General features: G+C 27.9%; 1 protein-coding gene across 11 annotated transcripts in view; it reads left to right on the top strand.

The window, feature by feature from the left end:
* The window catches only part of LOC123275262 (serine/threonine-protein phosphatase 2B catalytic subunit 3-like), a 157,747-nt gene that overhangs the window by 98,645 nt on the left and 43,941 nt on the right, over positions 1-15,161 (top strand). For all 11 annotated transcript variants that reach the window (XM_044743258.1, XM_044743257.1, XM_044743266.1 and 8 more), the window contains 2 exons: positions 3,497-3,621; positions 10,764-10,875. In XM_044743258.1, the coding sequence (XP_044599193.1) occupies positions 3,497-3,621; positions 10,764-10,875 (237 nt within the window). The remainder of the gene's footprint in view (positions 1-3,496; positions 3,622-10,763; positions 10,876-15,161) is intronic.

Below are 15,161 nucleotides of genomic sequence, written 5' to 3'. Positions count from 1 at the left end.
GAAGATCAAATAATATTGAATCATTTTTTTTCATTCAATATGTATAATTGAACGCTAAAATAATGTAAAATGGGTATCAAATGTTCAAGAGAAAAATTTTCTCAAGGTGAGAAAATTTTTTTCTCAGCTGAAGTAGGTGGTGCTGCTTCCCTAAAGTATTTAAAAATTTTGATCAAATATAAAAATTTATTGTATCAAGTATTTATGATAATTTGAATTAAGAAAAAATTACTTTTAACAAGAAAAGAATTTCAAGAAAAATTTTTACTTCGACCAACACAACTTCGGTCTTCCTTCAGGCATCTGAAAATTTTCTTGAGCCAAGAATTTTGTTCTCCAGTCAAGAAAGTTTTCTTTCTGTGTAGTTTACAAATTATTTTTAGTATTTCACTCTAAGCTTAGATTTTTATGTTTAAAAAAATTTAATATTGAGTTGAAATATTTTAGAAAGGGAAAAATAAGTCCTACCTCTGTTTTATAATCCCCGACACTTGGGTCACACAAAGAACTCTTTCACTTTTTTGAAATGTACATATATTTTTAGTAAAACATCTGTAATTTTACGATTCTTAAGAAAAAGCTTAGACCTCATGGTAAATTTTTCCTATCAATTTTTAAGTTAGTGCAAATCGACTCTCAAGCGTAAGGACGCTTCTCGAAAACGTAGTCGTTTGATAAAGACTAAACATATGAATGTTAACCACTGTATATTTCATTTACAAATATAAAACCTTAATAATCACAATTACTTATCCATAATTTCCAACAAGTTGTTTTTTTTAAAAGAAAATTAAACTTTTTCATACGAAGGTTTTGGAAGAATTAATTTTCGAAATTTGATCCTCTAAAATTGTGATGAAAACAATAATTTACCGAATTTTTAATTTGTTCTATAAAAGTAATACGTTTAATCGAAAAAGTTTTGCATTCCGCTAACTTTGTAGGATTTCCAGCTCACATTTATTGCATTTATTAATTTTTCATACGCATATTGCGCAATAGAAAGTTTTTATTTGTTCCCTATGTTTATTATCCCTCATGACATTTTTTTGTAGTAATTTCGCATAAAATCAATAAAACATACCCAAAAGAGCTCAAATTCAAATCACAGTTCCCAAATTTCCAATTTTTAGTAGCCTTACCAAAGTAAATGCGAGAGAGCGTAGCCACCTAACGGCGAATTTGCGAACCAAGGCATTTTTCACCTTGACCGCATTCTAGAAGCTCTGCACTCGGTTTTGCAAGTGCAAATAGACGGGAAAAAAACAATAAACTTTATGTTTCAATTTACATGAGTACTTGTTAATAATAACAATATAAATATATTGATTTATTATCGTAATTTATTATCGTAAGTGATTGATATTTACAAAAGAAGGATATAAAATAATTTAACTAGCTGATGTAATTTTTTTTTATCGTGTTATGGATCAGAACTGACATTATTTACTCAGATAATCTATATATACATTTGCCTTATGACATTATTGAGCTATTTTATGTCATTGCTTTCATTATGTTTACGATACTTCAATAAAATTCATTACTGTTATTAATAAAATAATCTAATAAACCTCGATGCTCGTAAATTATTTTTTGCGATGGATTTATCTTTTTCTCTTGAGAAAAAAAAAAAGAAAAAATATCTAAAAATATTACATTATAAATTTATAAAAGCAAAATTTAGTGAGACACAGTACAAATAATGAGGAAAAAATTTGATAAATCGCAAGAAGAAAAATAATAGACCAACAAGCGAGATAAAAAAAAAAGCAAATGATGTATTGGATGATTTATTTAAAGAGAAACAATACACAGATTGATGGTTGTTGTACGATAATCAGTGAATTTTTTTACCGTTTATGTATTTTTTATATTCCATCTTCCCTTACATCTCAGAAAATCTATTTTCCAAGGGATGAGAGAAAAAAAAATAACAGAGAAACGTTCTCTTTGAGGCCCCACGCCGATAATGCTTCTAACATTACTTTTAACTTAGAAACTTTTCTCTTTACTGTACACATCTTATATATATTTTTATATGTCGAGGTACATACATATGTACACAAATATATACATGAGCTCTTCAAAGAATCATACGGTTCACTGGTATACCCAGAGAAACTAAAAAAAATTCTAAATGAAAAGGTTTTCTAACTTACTTCCATGAAATAAAAAAAAAAAAAGTAAAAGTGCCATTCGGCCCCAACTGACATCGATACCTTGATTTTTGCATTTTTTTATGAAAAATAAAAATGTCTTTTGTCTGGAAATCTAAAGAAGAAAATTTTAACTCTGAAAATCTTTTAGAAAATTAAAAAAGTTACTTTAAGAAATAAATTTTTTTAAATGAAAAGTTTGGAAACAAAAATTTTTTGAATAATTAAATGTAAACTAGCAACCTTGCAGTCACTATGTGACTGCTGTGACTTGTGTAATATAAATAAATAAAATTTTATATTATTAAATAATGAATTTTGTTAAATTGCATTGTACTTTCTTAAATATTGACGTTTTTAAAAATATAAGCTCATCCCGATGTTGCACTCATCAAGAGCTTTCATTTGAGTACCCACATGCATTTTGATATATTTTTCATATATACATATATGTAATATATATAAATATATGAAAAAATTGATGTGGGTATTTAAATGAAAGGTCTCGATAATATAAGATTAAGATGAGCTTATATCTTCAAAAATATTATTAGCTGACAAGATAGCAAAGTCAGGTCTTAATTATTGACATTTTTAAGATATAAGCTTATCCCGATGTTACAATTATCAAGAGCTTTCATTTGAGTACCCACATGCATTTTGATATATTTTTCATATATATAAATATATAAAATATATGAAAAATTGATGTAGGTGCTCAAATGAAAGGTCTTGATGAGTAATATCGAGATGAACTTATATATTCAAAAATATCGTTAGTTAACAAGGTAGCAGTCAGTTCTTAATTATTGACATTTTTTAAGATATAAGCTCATCCCGATGTTACACTCATCAAAAGCTTTCATTTGAGTACCCACATGCATTTTGATATATTTTTCATATATACATATATATGAATGTATGAAATATATGAAAAATTGATGTGGGTACTCGAATGAAAGGTCTCGATGAGTGTAAGATCGAGGTGAGTTTATATTTTTAAAAATTTCAATATTTCACGAGATACAAGGTTATTTCTTAATTATGTATCTAGAAATAGAGCATTTTCGAATGCAGCCTAAATACTTATTATAATAAATTGACTTTCGGTGATCATGTTATGAAACTTTTAAAAGGTACAAATTCAAATCAAGACCTTTGCAATGACACGAAATTTTTCTTGTTTTCTTAATAATATAGATTAATTGAACTGTTTTATCTATAGAAAAAAAAAATTTAGATGGAACCCTTGAAATATAAGAGAAAAAAATCTTTTTAATAATTTTTTGAGCTTATAAAAATAGATTCTAATAATTTTTTTTATTGTAAAATTGCAGTGTGTGGCGATATCCATGGACAATTCTACGACCTTATGAAATTATTCGAGGTTGGAGGTCCACCCTCAACAACAAAATACCTCTTTCTAGGCGACTACGTAGATAGGGGTTACTTCAGTATCGAGGTGAGTTTATAAATATCCTTAATAAGTCCCAAGAGAAATATAATAAAAGCAATAATGACTGATAATAAATATAAATAAAAAAAATGTATAAATATAAATATAAAAATACGCGAGCCAAAATAACTCTTGTTAAATATACATAAATTTATGTATATATGAATATGCGCAAGTATTTCTAAGTTCTGGTCTATTTTTTATCTACTGATTTTCACACATGACTGGCAACAAATAAAACTGTTTAAATAAACTCTGTAATCAATAAAATAAAGTTATTTATTTAGGAGTAATTTAGGAATTTAGCGATTTTATTTCCCGTTTTATTCGGTGTTTTTATTTATTCGCGCTTCTGGGATAAATTATCGCTTTAAAGTTATTTTAGTTATTTTTTTTTGTTTATTTAATTTTTTTAAACGAGTGTGTAGAAAAATACAGAATTATTGAAGAGTGTAAAAAAATATAGAAATGTTAAAGAGCTTGGAAGTAGATCAAGGAACTTGAGAAGTTTACAATAACATCTAAGAGGAGGTCAATCTGTGATACAATAAATGTAACTCGTGATGATGCGATGCCAAGTCACACATTTTACGCGTCTCACCTGTTACGATGTTGGCAATAGATCGGATTTGTGATGTTGTCATAGCAAAACTATTTTATTTTAAATTTCTAACAAGTTTTACATTTTTTATTGAGTTCTTTAAATTTTTTATTCGTAATATTTTTTTTTAAGTAAAAATTTACTTAATAATAACTAGCGACTTTGCAGTCAGTATGTGACTGCCGTGACTTGTAAACTATAAATAAATAAAATTTTGCTTTATTAAATAATAAATTTTGTTAAATTGTACTGTACTTTTTTATATATTGACATTTCTAAAGATATAAGCTAATCCCGATGTTACACTCATCAAGAGCTTTCATTTGAGTACCGACATGCATTTTTATATATTTTTCATATTTACATATATATAATATATATAAATATATGAAAAATTGATGTAGGTACTCAAATGAAAGGTCTCGATGAATGTAATGTCGAGATCAGCTTATATTTTCAAAAATATCATTAGTTGACAAAATAGCAAAGTCAGTTCTTGATTATTGACATTTTTTAAGATATGAGCTCATCCCGATGGTACACTCATCAAGAGCTTTCATTTGAGTACAGACATGCATTTTTATATATTTTTCATATATACATATATATAATATATATAAATATATATGAAAAATTGATGTGGGTATTCAAATGAAAAATCTCGATGAGTGTAACATCGGGGTGACCTTATATCTTTAAAAATGTCAATAGTTCACTAGATAGAAGGTAATTTCTTCATTTTGTATCTAGAGATAAAAAATTTTCGAACAAAAAACTGATTTTATCATATGACCATCCGGAAAACAAAATTTTTCGTATTCTCTTCATAATATAGATGATAATATTAATAAAAATGTTGACAACTTGAAATATTAATCTAGGTGTTGATTCAAAAAGTAAAATAAGAAAAGAAAATTATTAAAAATCTGGTAGCTAAGTATTAGAAAAAATAATCGAAGATGTCAGTGGGATTTCACACGAGAGCTTAACTTATGATCTTTTAAGTACGTATTTCTCAGTGATCCATATTTCGTGCTTTCTCGTGTACATTCTGACGGTGAACAGTAAAACCCGACGGCTGTTACGGATAAAGCTTTTTAATGCTCGTAGTTGAAGGCTCGGCACATTTTCACATATTCACATCCATCTATACATTCATACATTCATCCATGCATTTCATACTCACATACTTGTCTCTACTCCGCTTTTCTTTATTTTTCCCTTTAAACTTTTTATACTTCCATTCTTTTATGCCTTTGTGAAGAAATTTTTCTCCCATAACCTCACAGTACTATAAAAATTATACGACCAAATACTTTCGGTATTGAAAAGAAAAATTATTTTTTCACTATAAACCTGCGACCCGAAATCCTCCATGAATATGAATTCTTTCTTCTCTCTATTTTATGCTGATAAAAAATTCTCTTCACTTAGTCAATATCGCAATCATAATGTCATAGAAAAATTTTTTTTATAAATCGTTTTTTTATCTGATCAAAATTTTTTATGCAGAATTTTTTAAAAAATTTGCAATCCCAACCAAATTTTTACACACTGATAGAAGGGTTTTTTAACTATTAATAATTTAATTTATTTGAAAATTATTTAATTTATTAAATTTTAATAAATATTTATTCAACAGATATTTATTTGGGAGGAAAGTACATTTATTAATAGTTCATAAGTATTTATTAATAGTTAACAAATATTTATTAACAGTGAATAAATATTTTGTTGAGTGAATTTATTTCGCTTGCAATGTCATATGATATGAAGATTGCTTATAAACAATAATCATCTTTATAAATTATTTGAATTAATTATATTACATTATAATAACGTTTATTGTAAAATACCGAATTCTATCACAGCTCATAATTATCTTTTATATTTTTAAATATTAAAAACGTTAATTTATTTAATGAATTTAATTATTATCAGGTATTCCAGCTATAGGGTTATAAAAAGTGTCAAAAGAAAATTGCTATTTTTGCTTTTTATTTTAAATGAATATTTGTTAACAGTTAACAAATATTCATGAACCATTAATAAACATTTATTAACAGTTAATAAAGCTTATTAAATATAAACAAATCCTTCCATCAGTGCATCAAAAATTCATCAGATACATTATTACACGGAAAAAAGTAAACTGTAAAATTCACTTGGATTCCGGTTAATTTTTTTAGTTCCAAACAGTACAGCGGACATCAGGTGGCACAAATGTAAATATTACAAAACTTAATGTAGAAAGTGTAAAAGCCACAATTTATAATTTAATATCGAAAATGTGATTAGTAGCTGTCACTATAGTAAATAACGACTCCTTCATCTTAAAAAATTACAGTTTCAAACAGTGAAAATTGCCGTTTCAATATATAGTCTATACTATGAGGAGAAGGGGAAGGTATCACACTCGGAGAATTTAACATTTGAAACAGTAAAAATTCTACTCTTAAAATATATATTTTACCAGTCCAAGCAAATCAATAATTATAGTTTGATATTTAGCGTTGCGTTTAAAATTTACCATTTTACTTTGTAAATATTGACGTTGCTTGTATAGAAATTTAGTAACTGTAGTTTATATTTTTTACGTATCATGCGATCATTTTTTTAGGTACGAAATGATAAATATCAAAGTCAAAATTCTTAATTATTATACTTTAACATTTTCGAGTTTCACATAGCGAATATTACTGTTTGAAATAGTATTTTCTCCCATGTAAATAATAAATTGTACACGGAGAAAAAAATTTTGCTATAGGAACTCTATAGTAGTTAGTTAGTTGTAAAAAGTTCCAGTAGGTTAACATATTCTTATGGTAACAATACCGTTTGGCTCCTGCAACTCTACATCGTTGAGCTCTGAGAGCTAAACGTTATTTACCTCTCACAACTCTACAGGATCGTTTCGAGACTATAACAAATTTTTGGCAGTCTGATTAATAATTTTTTTTACGATTTAGCATTGATAATTCAATAAATAAATGCGACAGAACGAATTTATATTGCCAACAATAATTGTATATGACAAATAAGAATAGTATTATAATAGAAATAAAATAATAATAGAACTTATATTACAAATAAAAATTATTTGTAAAATAAAAATATGGTCGTCACAAAATTATCTTATTTTCTTGATTATATTAATAAATATTGGACATAAAATCACTACCGTATATGCACAAGGAAAGATAAATAAACGAAAACAAATTTTATTTTGTGTTAAATGGGGTCTTTTGAATGTATTCCGATAACTTATTACTTATCACAATATATTCAACTAATAAATTTAATTAACAGTCACTGCAAATGAACCTTGAAAAACCACAAATACAAAACTGTTCTAACGAAATTCAATTTGACAAAAAAAAAAACCTATTTCCTTAAATAAATAAACTGGAAACTTAATTGTCCTCATATATTTTTAGTAGATTTTATAAAAATCTAACTATTGCAGCCGTCCTCATGGTGCAACTTTGAAAAAATTTAGTCGTTTTCTGACTCAGTTTGTCGAGCTGAGTCAGAAAATGTATATAGTTCAAAAGTTTATATATGTATGTATTTATATATATATATATATATATATATATATATATATATATATATATATATATATATATAAACTCTTGCCATATATATATATATATATATATATATATATATATATATATATATACAGGGTGTCCCCAAAAGTCACGGACGCCATTGTAGCATTTGATGAAAAATAATTCTGAGACGAAAAGTCCTTAGCCATTTTCAATTAACCGCATAGATAATTAATTAGTAATTAAAAATAACGTCTCTTTATTTGTTAGAGAGAGAGCGCCAGTGTCCAGTAAAATATGTGCCAAACAAAGACACAACTAACTGTATGACTAACTGGTTTCTATAGCTAACGTAGTCACACATATTTACTTACACATTCACACGTGCAAGCATCTTCGTTGGAACACTTGACTTGACACTGGTGCTCTCCCTCTAACGCATAAAGGACGTTATTTTTAATTAATAATTAATTATCGTCTGATTAAAAAATGGCCAAGGACTTCGTCTCAGAAATGTTTATCAGATGCTACAATGGCGTCCATCTGAGACACCCTGTATATATTTATACGATATAACGCGGCTTGTCAGCACGATAGCGTTTTCAATTTATAACCGATTTTTCTCAAACTCAGCATGCTTTATCTATCGATCAAGACCAAGTTTGAGTTCGAAGATGAGCTTAATCGGGCGAGTAATTTGGAAATGACAGGATTTTGAAATTTTGAAAATCGTAAAAATTGATGTTTTCACTACTTCAACTTGATATAATTACTGATCGAGACAAGATATAAAAATTCGGTAAAATGCATCGCAAAGCTCTTTTAAAAAGCTTCAATTTTCACTACTCAGAAGTGGTAATAGCCTCAATATTACTCCTTTTAGAATTCGTTTAATGAAACAGTTTTACTGTTGCAGCCGTTTTAGAATTATTGTCTGCATCACAGCTTAATCATGATGTAAATTCAATAATTACGATAATGATTAGTCTTTCGTGTAATGTTTTCAGGTAATTCGTCAGTAAATATGTCATAAATTAGTTCTATATATTGTTTTCTTCAATTAAAATTTTATCCGGTTTCAAACATCTGATTGATTTGCAAATTGTTGTTCCTAAGCAGTTATTTAAAATTTGGTCATTTATAATTCAAATTTTATAATCTTTGCAATTCTTTGAGAAACTTTTTCTTTAAAAGTTAATTTTTTTTCCAAAATTTGTTCTAAATAGTTTTAAATTTATTATTGAATCTTGTTTTTAATTCATAAATTAAGTTATACATTATTAGTGTTATTATATTATTTTATTAAAAATCAATTTTCTTTATTTGAAAAATCTACTTCCATTTCGGCTGCCGAATGGCCTTTTAGGTAGATTTCTTTAGAAATCTAACTATTGTAGCCAGTCTCATGTCTTAATTTTAATAAAATTTTGTCATAATATGTTTTATTTCATCGAGTAATGTCGAAAAATAGCATTGGCTCAAAAGTTTATATATGTATTTATGTATATATATATATATATATATATATATATGTGATATAACGCGCCATGTCAGCAGGATTGCGCCCACAGTTCTCAACCGATCTTTATGAAATTTTGTGGACTTATTCTATGGATCAATACCAAGATCAAGTTCGAAGATGAGCAAAATCGGCTGGTTAGTTTTCGAGTTGTGGGTGTTTGAAAATTTTTTTCATTTTCAAAAAATTTTGAATTTTGTATATTTTGTGAAAATAATTTTCCAGGTGTAAAAAAAAGATAAAATCTATCAAATTTATCTTAAACTTCAGTTTATTACCTTCAATTTAAACTATCATTTGTCTAGTTTTGATGATTTTTTTAATTAATTCTGTGACTTTGAAAAATTATTCTAGTATTTTGTTTTTAAATTACGTATTTTTTTCAATATTCATCTAAGAAATCTACCTATCCATGTCGGGTATGGCCGAATGGCCTTTTTTAATAATATGGATGAGTAACAAAATAATTCTGTTTGTCATTTTAGAAGTTTATGAAATATGTCAGCGCACTCCACTACTGCACAACGTAGGGTGCTCCCAACTATACCGTTTGGCTCTGAGAACAATCCCGTAGAGCTCTGAGAGCTCAACAACATTGAGTTATCAGAACTAAATAACATTATGTTACTGTAACTCTACAGAGAATAGTAAACCGTGTATAGTTGTGGTAACTCTACAGTTAGGTTACCAGAACGAAATTTTTTTTTTCCGTGTAGCATTTAAATGATAAATATTACACAGTGATTGTTAAAATCACTATTTTACTGTTTGAAACGGTAATTTTTTCCAGTTGATCATTACTTATAACAAATCGACTATCATTTATTACAGTTTACATTTTTTCCATGAACCAAATTTTTACATAAAAAATAAATCAGATAAATTATTAATTAAAAAGTAACATCAGCTGACATTTAAAACAAAATTCGGAAGCGAAGTACTTGAAGCTGAGCATAATAATGATAATATTTAATGAAAGTAGCAGTAACAGTCCCTTAGCTAGGGGAATAGTTAGTTAAGTCAAATTACCGCGTCTGCCACGACGTCCACTTGACTACTTTCCGTAGAGCAAGCCTGGTATCGTCTGACCGAGCAACCGAAGCTTGTGACTCACCGCCAAACTTGGGACAAACTTTGAAACACTATCAACAAAGAGCACTACCACCAGACGATTCACTGGCACACTTAATAAAATTCCTTCCAACGAAACCGACATTTTATTTCCCACCTACTTCAATTTTTCATTAATCTCCCAGCCTATTTATAAACTTGTAAGAATAAAGTGCCAATGGATCAGCAGACAATGGATCTATTGTTGATTTTATTTGTCGGAAAATTTTACAACAAGTCAACCGTTAATATGGCGGTTTGTCAATTGTCGCCGAACCTCATGACTTCTGTCTAATTGGCTTGTCTTAACATTGTCTTGAAGTTAATTATATTTTAATTTAATTTTGTTTTATTTTATTTTCAGTGCGTATTGTACCTGTGGGCACTGAAACTGTGCCATCCAACCACTCTCTTCCTACTCAGAGGCAACCACGAGTGCCGGCATCTCACGGAATACTTCACATTTAAACAAGAATGTAAGTTTCTTTATATAAATATATATATTTGTAACGTTCTGAATAGTTTACATATTCGAGCTTTTCTATTATACTTGCTTCCATTCAAATTCCCTGAACGGGTTTATCTTATTCATGCCAAGGATTTCATATATATGTAGTTAAATAAAAGTAACTACTCATAAATCTCGTTCTGATTTTCTGCAAAACTTTTCTAGCTGCGGGCTGCTTTTTTTCGATAAAACTTTTAGTTTTTTGTAATTTTTTTTATATTATCGGTAATTTTGTGAGTTTTCCGGGTCAACAATACTAAAATCACTTTGATTTGATTGAATAATTTTAGTAGTAACTTTTTATAATATATGGATAGGATGCGATTTTTTTTTAAATAATTATGCGGGAATTATGTTGATTTAAACTTTGAATAAGAATCTTAATTTTGAAGGCCGGGAGAAATTTACTTTCTCCGGGTTCCAAATGCATAATTTGAATAATTCGGGAAAGTTAACTGAAAGATTAGAGATTTAATTTGTATTATTTTACTTCAAGTGAAATAATTGTTTGGTTTGAATAAATTTAGAAAATTATTATTATTATTATTATTAGTAACCTTGAAGTCATTATGAGACTGCTGTGATTTGTGAACTACAAATAAATAAAATTTTGCATTATTAAATAATGACTCTTGTTAAATTGCATTGTACTTTCTTAAATATTGATGTTTTTAAAGATATAAGCTCATCCCGATGTTACACTCATCAAGAGCTTTCATTTGAGTACCCACATGCATTTTGATATATTTTTCATATATTCATATATATAAATATGTAAAATATATAAAAAATTGATGTGGGTACTCAAATGAAAGCTCTTGATGAGTGTAACATCGGGATGAGCTTATATCTTTAAAAATGTCAATAGTTCACAAGATACAAGGTCATTTCTTAATTATATTAAATTGCACTGTATTTTCTCAACTATTGACATTTTTAAAGATATAAGCTCATCCCGATGTTACACTCATTGAGGCCTTTCATTTGAGTACCCACATCAACTTTTCATATATTTATATATATTATATATATGTACATATGAAAAATATATGAAAATGCATGTGAGTACTCAAATGAAAGCTCTTGATAAGTGTAATATCGAGATGAGCTTATATCTTCGAAAATATCATTAGTTGACAGGAGAGCAAAGTTAGTTCTTAAATTAATTATTGACATTTTTTGAGATATAAGCTCATCCCGATGTTACACTCATCAAGAGCTTTCATTTGCGTACCCACATGTATTTTGGTATATTTTTCATATATACATATATATAAATATATAAAATATATGAAAAATTGATGTGGGTACTCAAATGAAAGGTTTCGATGAGTGTAACATCGAGATGAGCTTATATGTTCAAAAATGTCAATATTTCAAGAGATACAAGGTCATTTCTTAATTATGTATATAGAGATCGACTATTTTTTAATGCAGCCTCAATAACTATCCTGGCAACAAAATTTTTCTAATTCTTTTAATAATATAGATTATTCTTTTTGTATTGTGGGAATTTATAGAAAAAAAATTTTTTTTTTGCAATGAAGCATAGCCTTATATTTTATTAGTGTTGACGTGACAGCAAGTGTTGAAATAAAAAAAGGTCAGAAAAGATGTAAAGGCGATTCGTTGGAAATTTCTCGTCCTAGTGACATTTGAGAGGGATTTGTCGTCAATAAAACGGACACCAAGGAGGTTGGTACCGATTGACGGGCGAACAGGATTAGACGGTAGATAGGAGAACCGAGAATCGAGAGGCGAGACCCGAGAACCCGAGAAAATTGATTGCCAATGGTGATTACTGTCCCTTGTATCAATAAATCTAACGGTTTTGTTTTATTGTCGCGATAAATTAAAATCCTGATACAAAGCTACAACTACAAACTATTTATATTTGATTTTATTTATTTTTTATTACTCATAGACATTGTCAACTCGAGACAATAGGATTTGGCTAGCGGAAACTAAAATTGTGAAAGCACTCCCAGCACATGTCTGGCAGTAATCCAGTCACTGTGTTCTGTTTAAGTGTTTAATTTTTATTTTATCTCATCTCATCTCATACACAGACTAATGTCCATCTGCCAATTTGTTATTTCGTTGTTGCTCGAATAAATCCTATAAATTTCATCAAATTCATTTTTTTTTACCTTGTTGACACGATAAATTTGTCTGTTCGAGTATTGGCAAATATATACCAAGTGTTTGATGATTGAATCAAAAGTTTTATGGCCAAATTCTATTGAAATGTTTCTGTCGGAAAGAGGTTAAAAGGTTTTATACATATTTTTATTGCAATAAAATATTTTTTCAATTTTTTTTTACAAATACTGAAAATTGTTTCATTTATTTAAAATTGAAGGATTAATTTTTTTTACATAGAAGAATATTTTTCTCAGGATTAATTAATTTAAGCTCATTCCGATGTTACACTCATCGAGAGCTGTCATTTGAGTACCCACATGCATTTTTATATATTTTTCATATATTCATATATATAAATATATAAAATATATAAAAATTGATGTGGGTACTCAATTGAAAGGTCTCAATGAGTGTAACAACGGGATGAGCTTATATCTTAAAAAATATCATTAGTTTACAAGATAGCAAAGTCAGTTATTAATTATTGACATTTTTTAAGATATAAGATCATCCTGTTGTTACACTCATCAAGAGCTTTCATTTGAGTACCCACATGCATTCTGATATATTTTTCATATATTTATATATATAAATATATGAAATATATAAAAATTGATGTGGGTACTCAAATGAAAGGTCTCAATGAGTGTAATATCCAGATGAGCTTATATCTTCAAAAATATGATTAGTTGACAAGATAGTAAAGTCAGTTCCTTATTATTGACATTTTTAATGATATAAGCTCATCCTGATGTTACATTCAACAAGAGCTTTCATTTGACTACCCACATGCATTTTGATATATTTTTCATATATTTATATATATAAATATAAAATATATAAAAAATTGATGTGGGTACTCAAATGAAAGGTCTTGATGAGTGTAACATCGGGATAAGCTTATATCTTAAAAAATATCATTAGTTTACAAGATAGCAAAGTCAGTTATTAATTATTGACATTTCTTAAGATATAAGATCATCCTGATGTTACATTCAACAAGAGCTTTCATTTGAGTACCCACATGCATTTTGATATATTTTTCATATATTTATATATATATAAATATATGAAATATATAAAAATTGATGTGGGTACTCAATTGAAAGGTCTCAATGAGTGTAATATCGAGATGAGCTTAGATCTTCAAAAATATGATTAGTTGACAAGATAGTAAAGTCAGTTCCTTATTATTGACATTTTTAATGATATAAGCTCATCCTGATGTTACATTCAACAAGAGCTTTCATTTGACTACCCACATGCATTTTGATATTTTTCATATATTTATATATATAAATATAAAATATTTAAAAAATTGATGTGGGTACTCAAATGAAAGGTCTTGATGAGTGTAACATCGGGATAAGCTTATATCTTAAAAAATATCATTAGTTTACAAGATAGCAAAGTCAGTTCTTAATTATTGAGATTTTTTAAGATATAAGATCATCCTGTTGTTACACTCATCAAGAGCTTTCATTTGAGTACCCACATGCATTTTGATATATTTTTCATATATTTATATACAGGTGTCCTGCACGGACGCCATTGTAGCATCTGATGAAAAATAATTCTAAGACGAAAGTCCAGCCATTTTTCAATTAACCGCATAGATAATTAATTATTAATTAAAAATAACGTCTCTTTATTTGTTAGAGAGAGAGCGCCAGTGTCCAGTAAAGTATGTGCCAAACAAGACACAACTAACTGTATGACTAACCTAGCTTCTATAGCTTCATATAGCTAACGTAATCACACATATTTACACATTCACACGTGCAAAGCGTCTTCGTTGAAACGCACTTGACTTGACACTAGCGCTCTCTCTCTAACGCATAAAGGACGTTATTTTAATTAATACTAATTATCTATGTCTGATTAAAATGGCTAAGGACTTCGTCTCAGAATTATTTTGTTTATCAGATGCTAAATGGCGTCCGTTACTTCTGGACACCCTGTATATATATATAAATATATGAAATATATAAAAATTGATGTGGGTACTCAATTGAAAGGTCTCAATGAGTGTAATATCGAGATGAGCTTAGATCTTCAAAAATATGATTAGTTGACAAGATAGTAAAGTCAGTTCCTTATTATTGACAT

This window comes from Cotesia glomerata, linkage group LG1, assembly GCF_020080835.1.
Source record: "Cotesia glomerata isolate CgM1 linkage group LG1, MPM_Cglom_v2.3, whole genome shotgun sequence".
Classification (NCBI taxonomy): domain Eukaryota; kingdom Metazoa; phylum Arthropoda; class Insecta; order Hymenoptera; family Braconidae; genus Cotesia; species Cotesia glomerata.
This window is presented reverse-complemented; position numbering and strand designations above follow the sequence as displayed.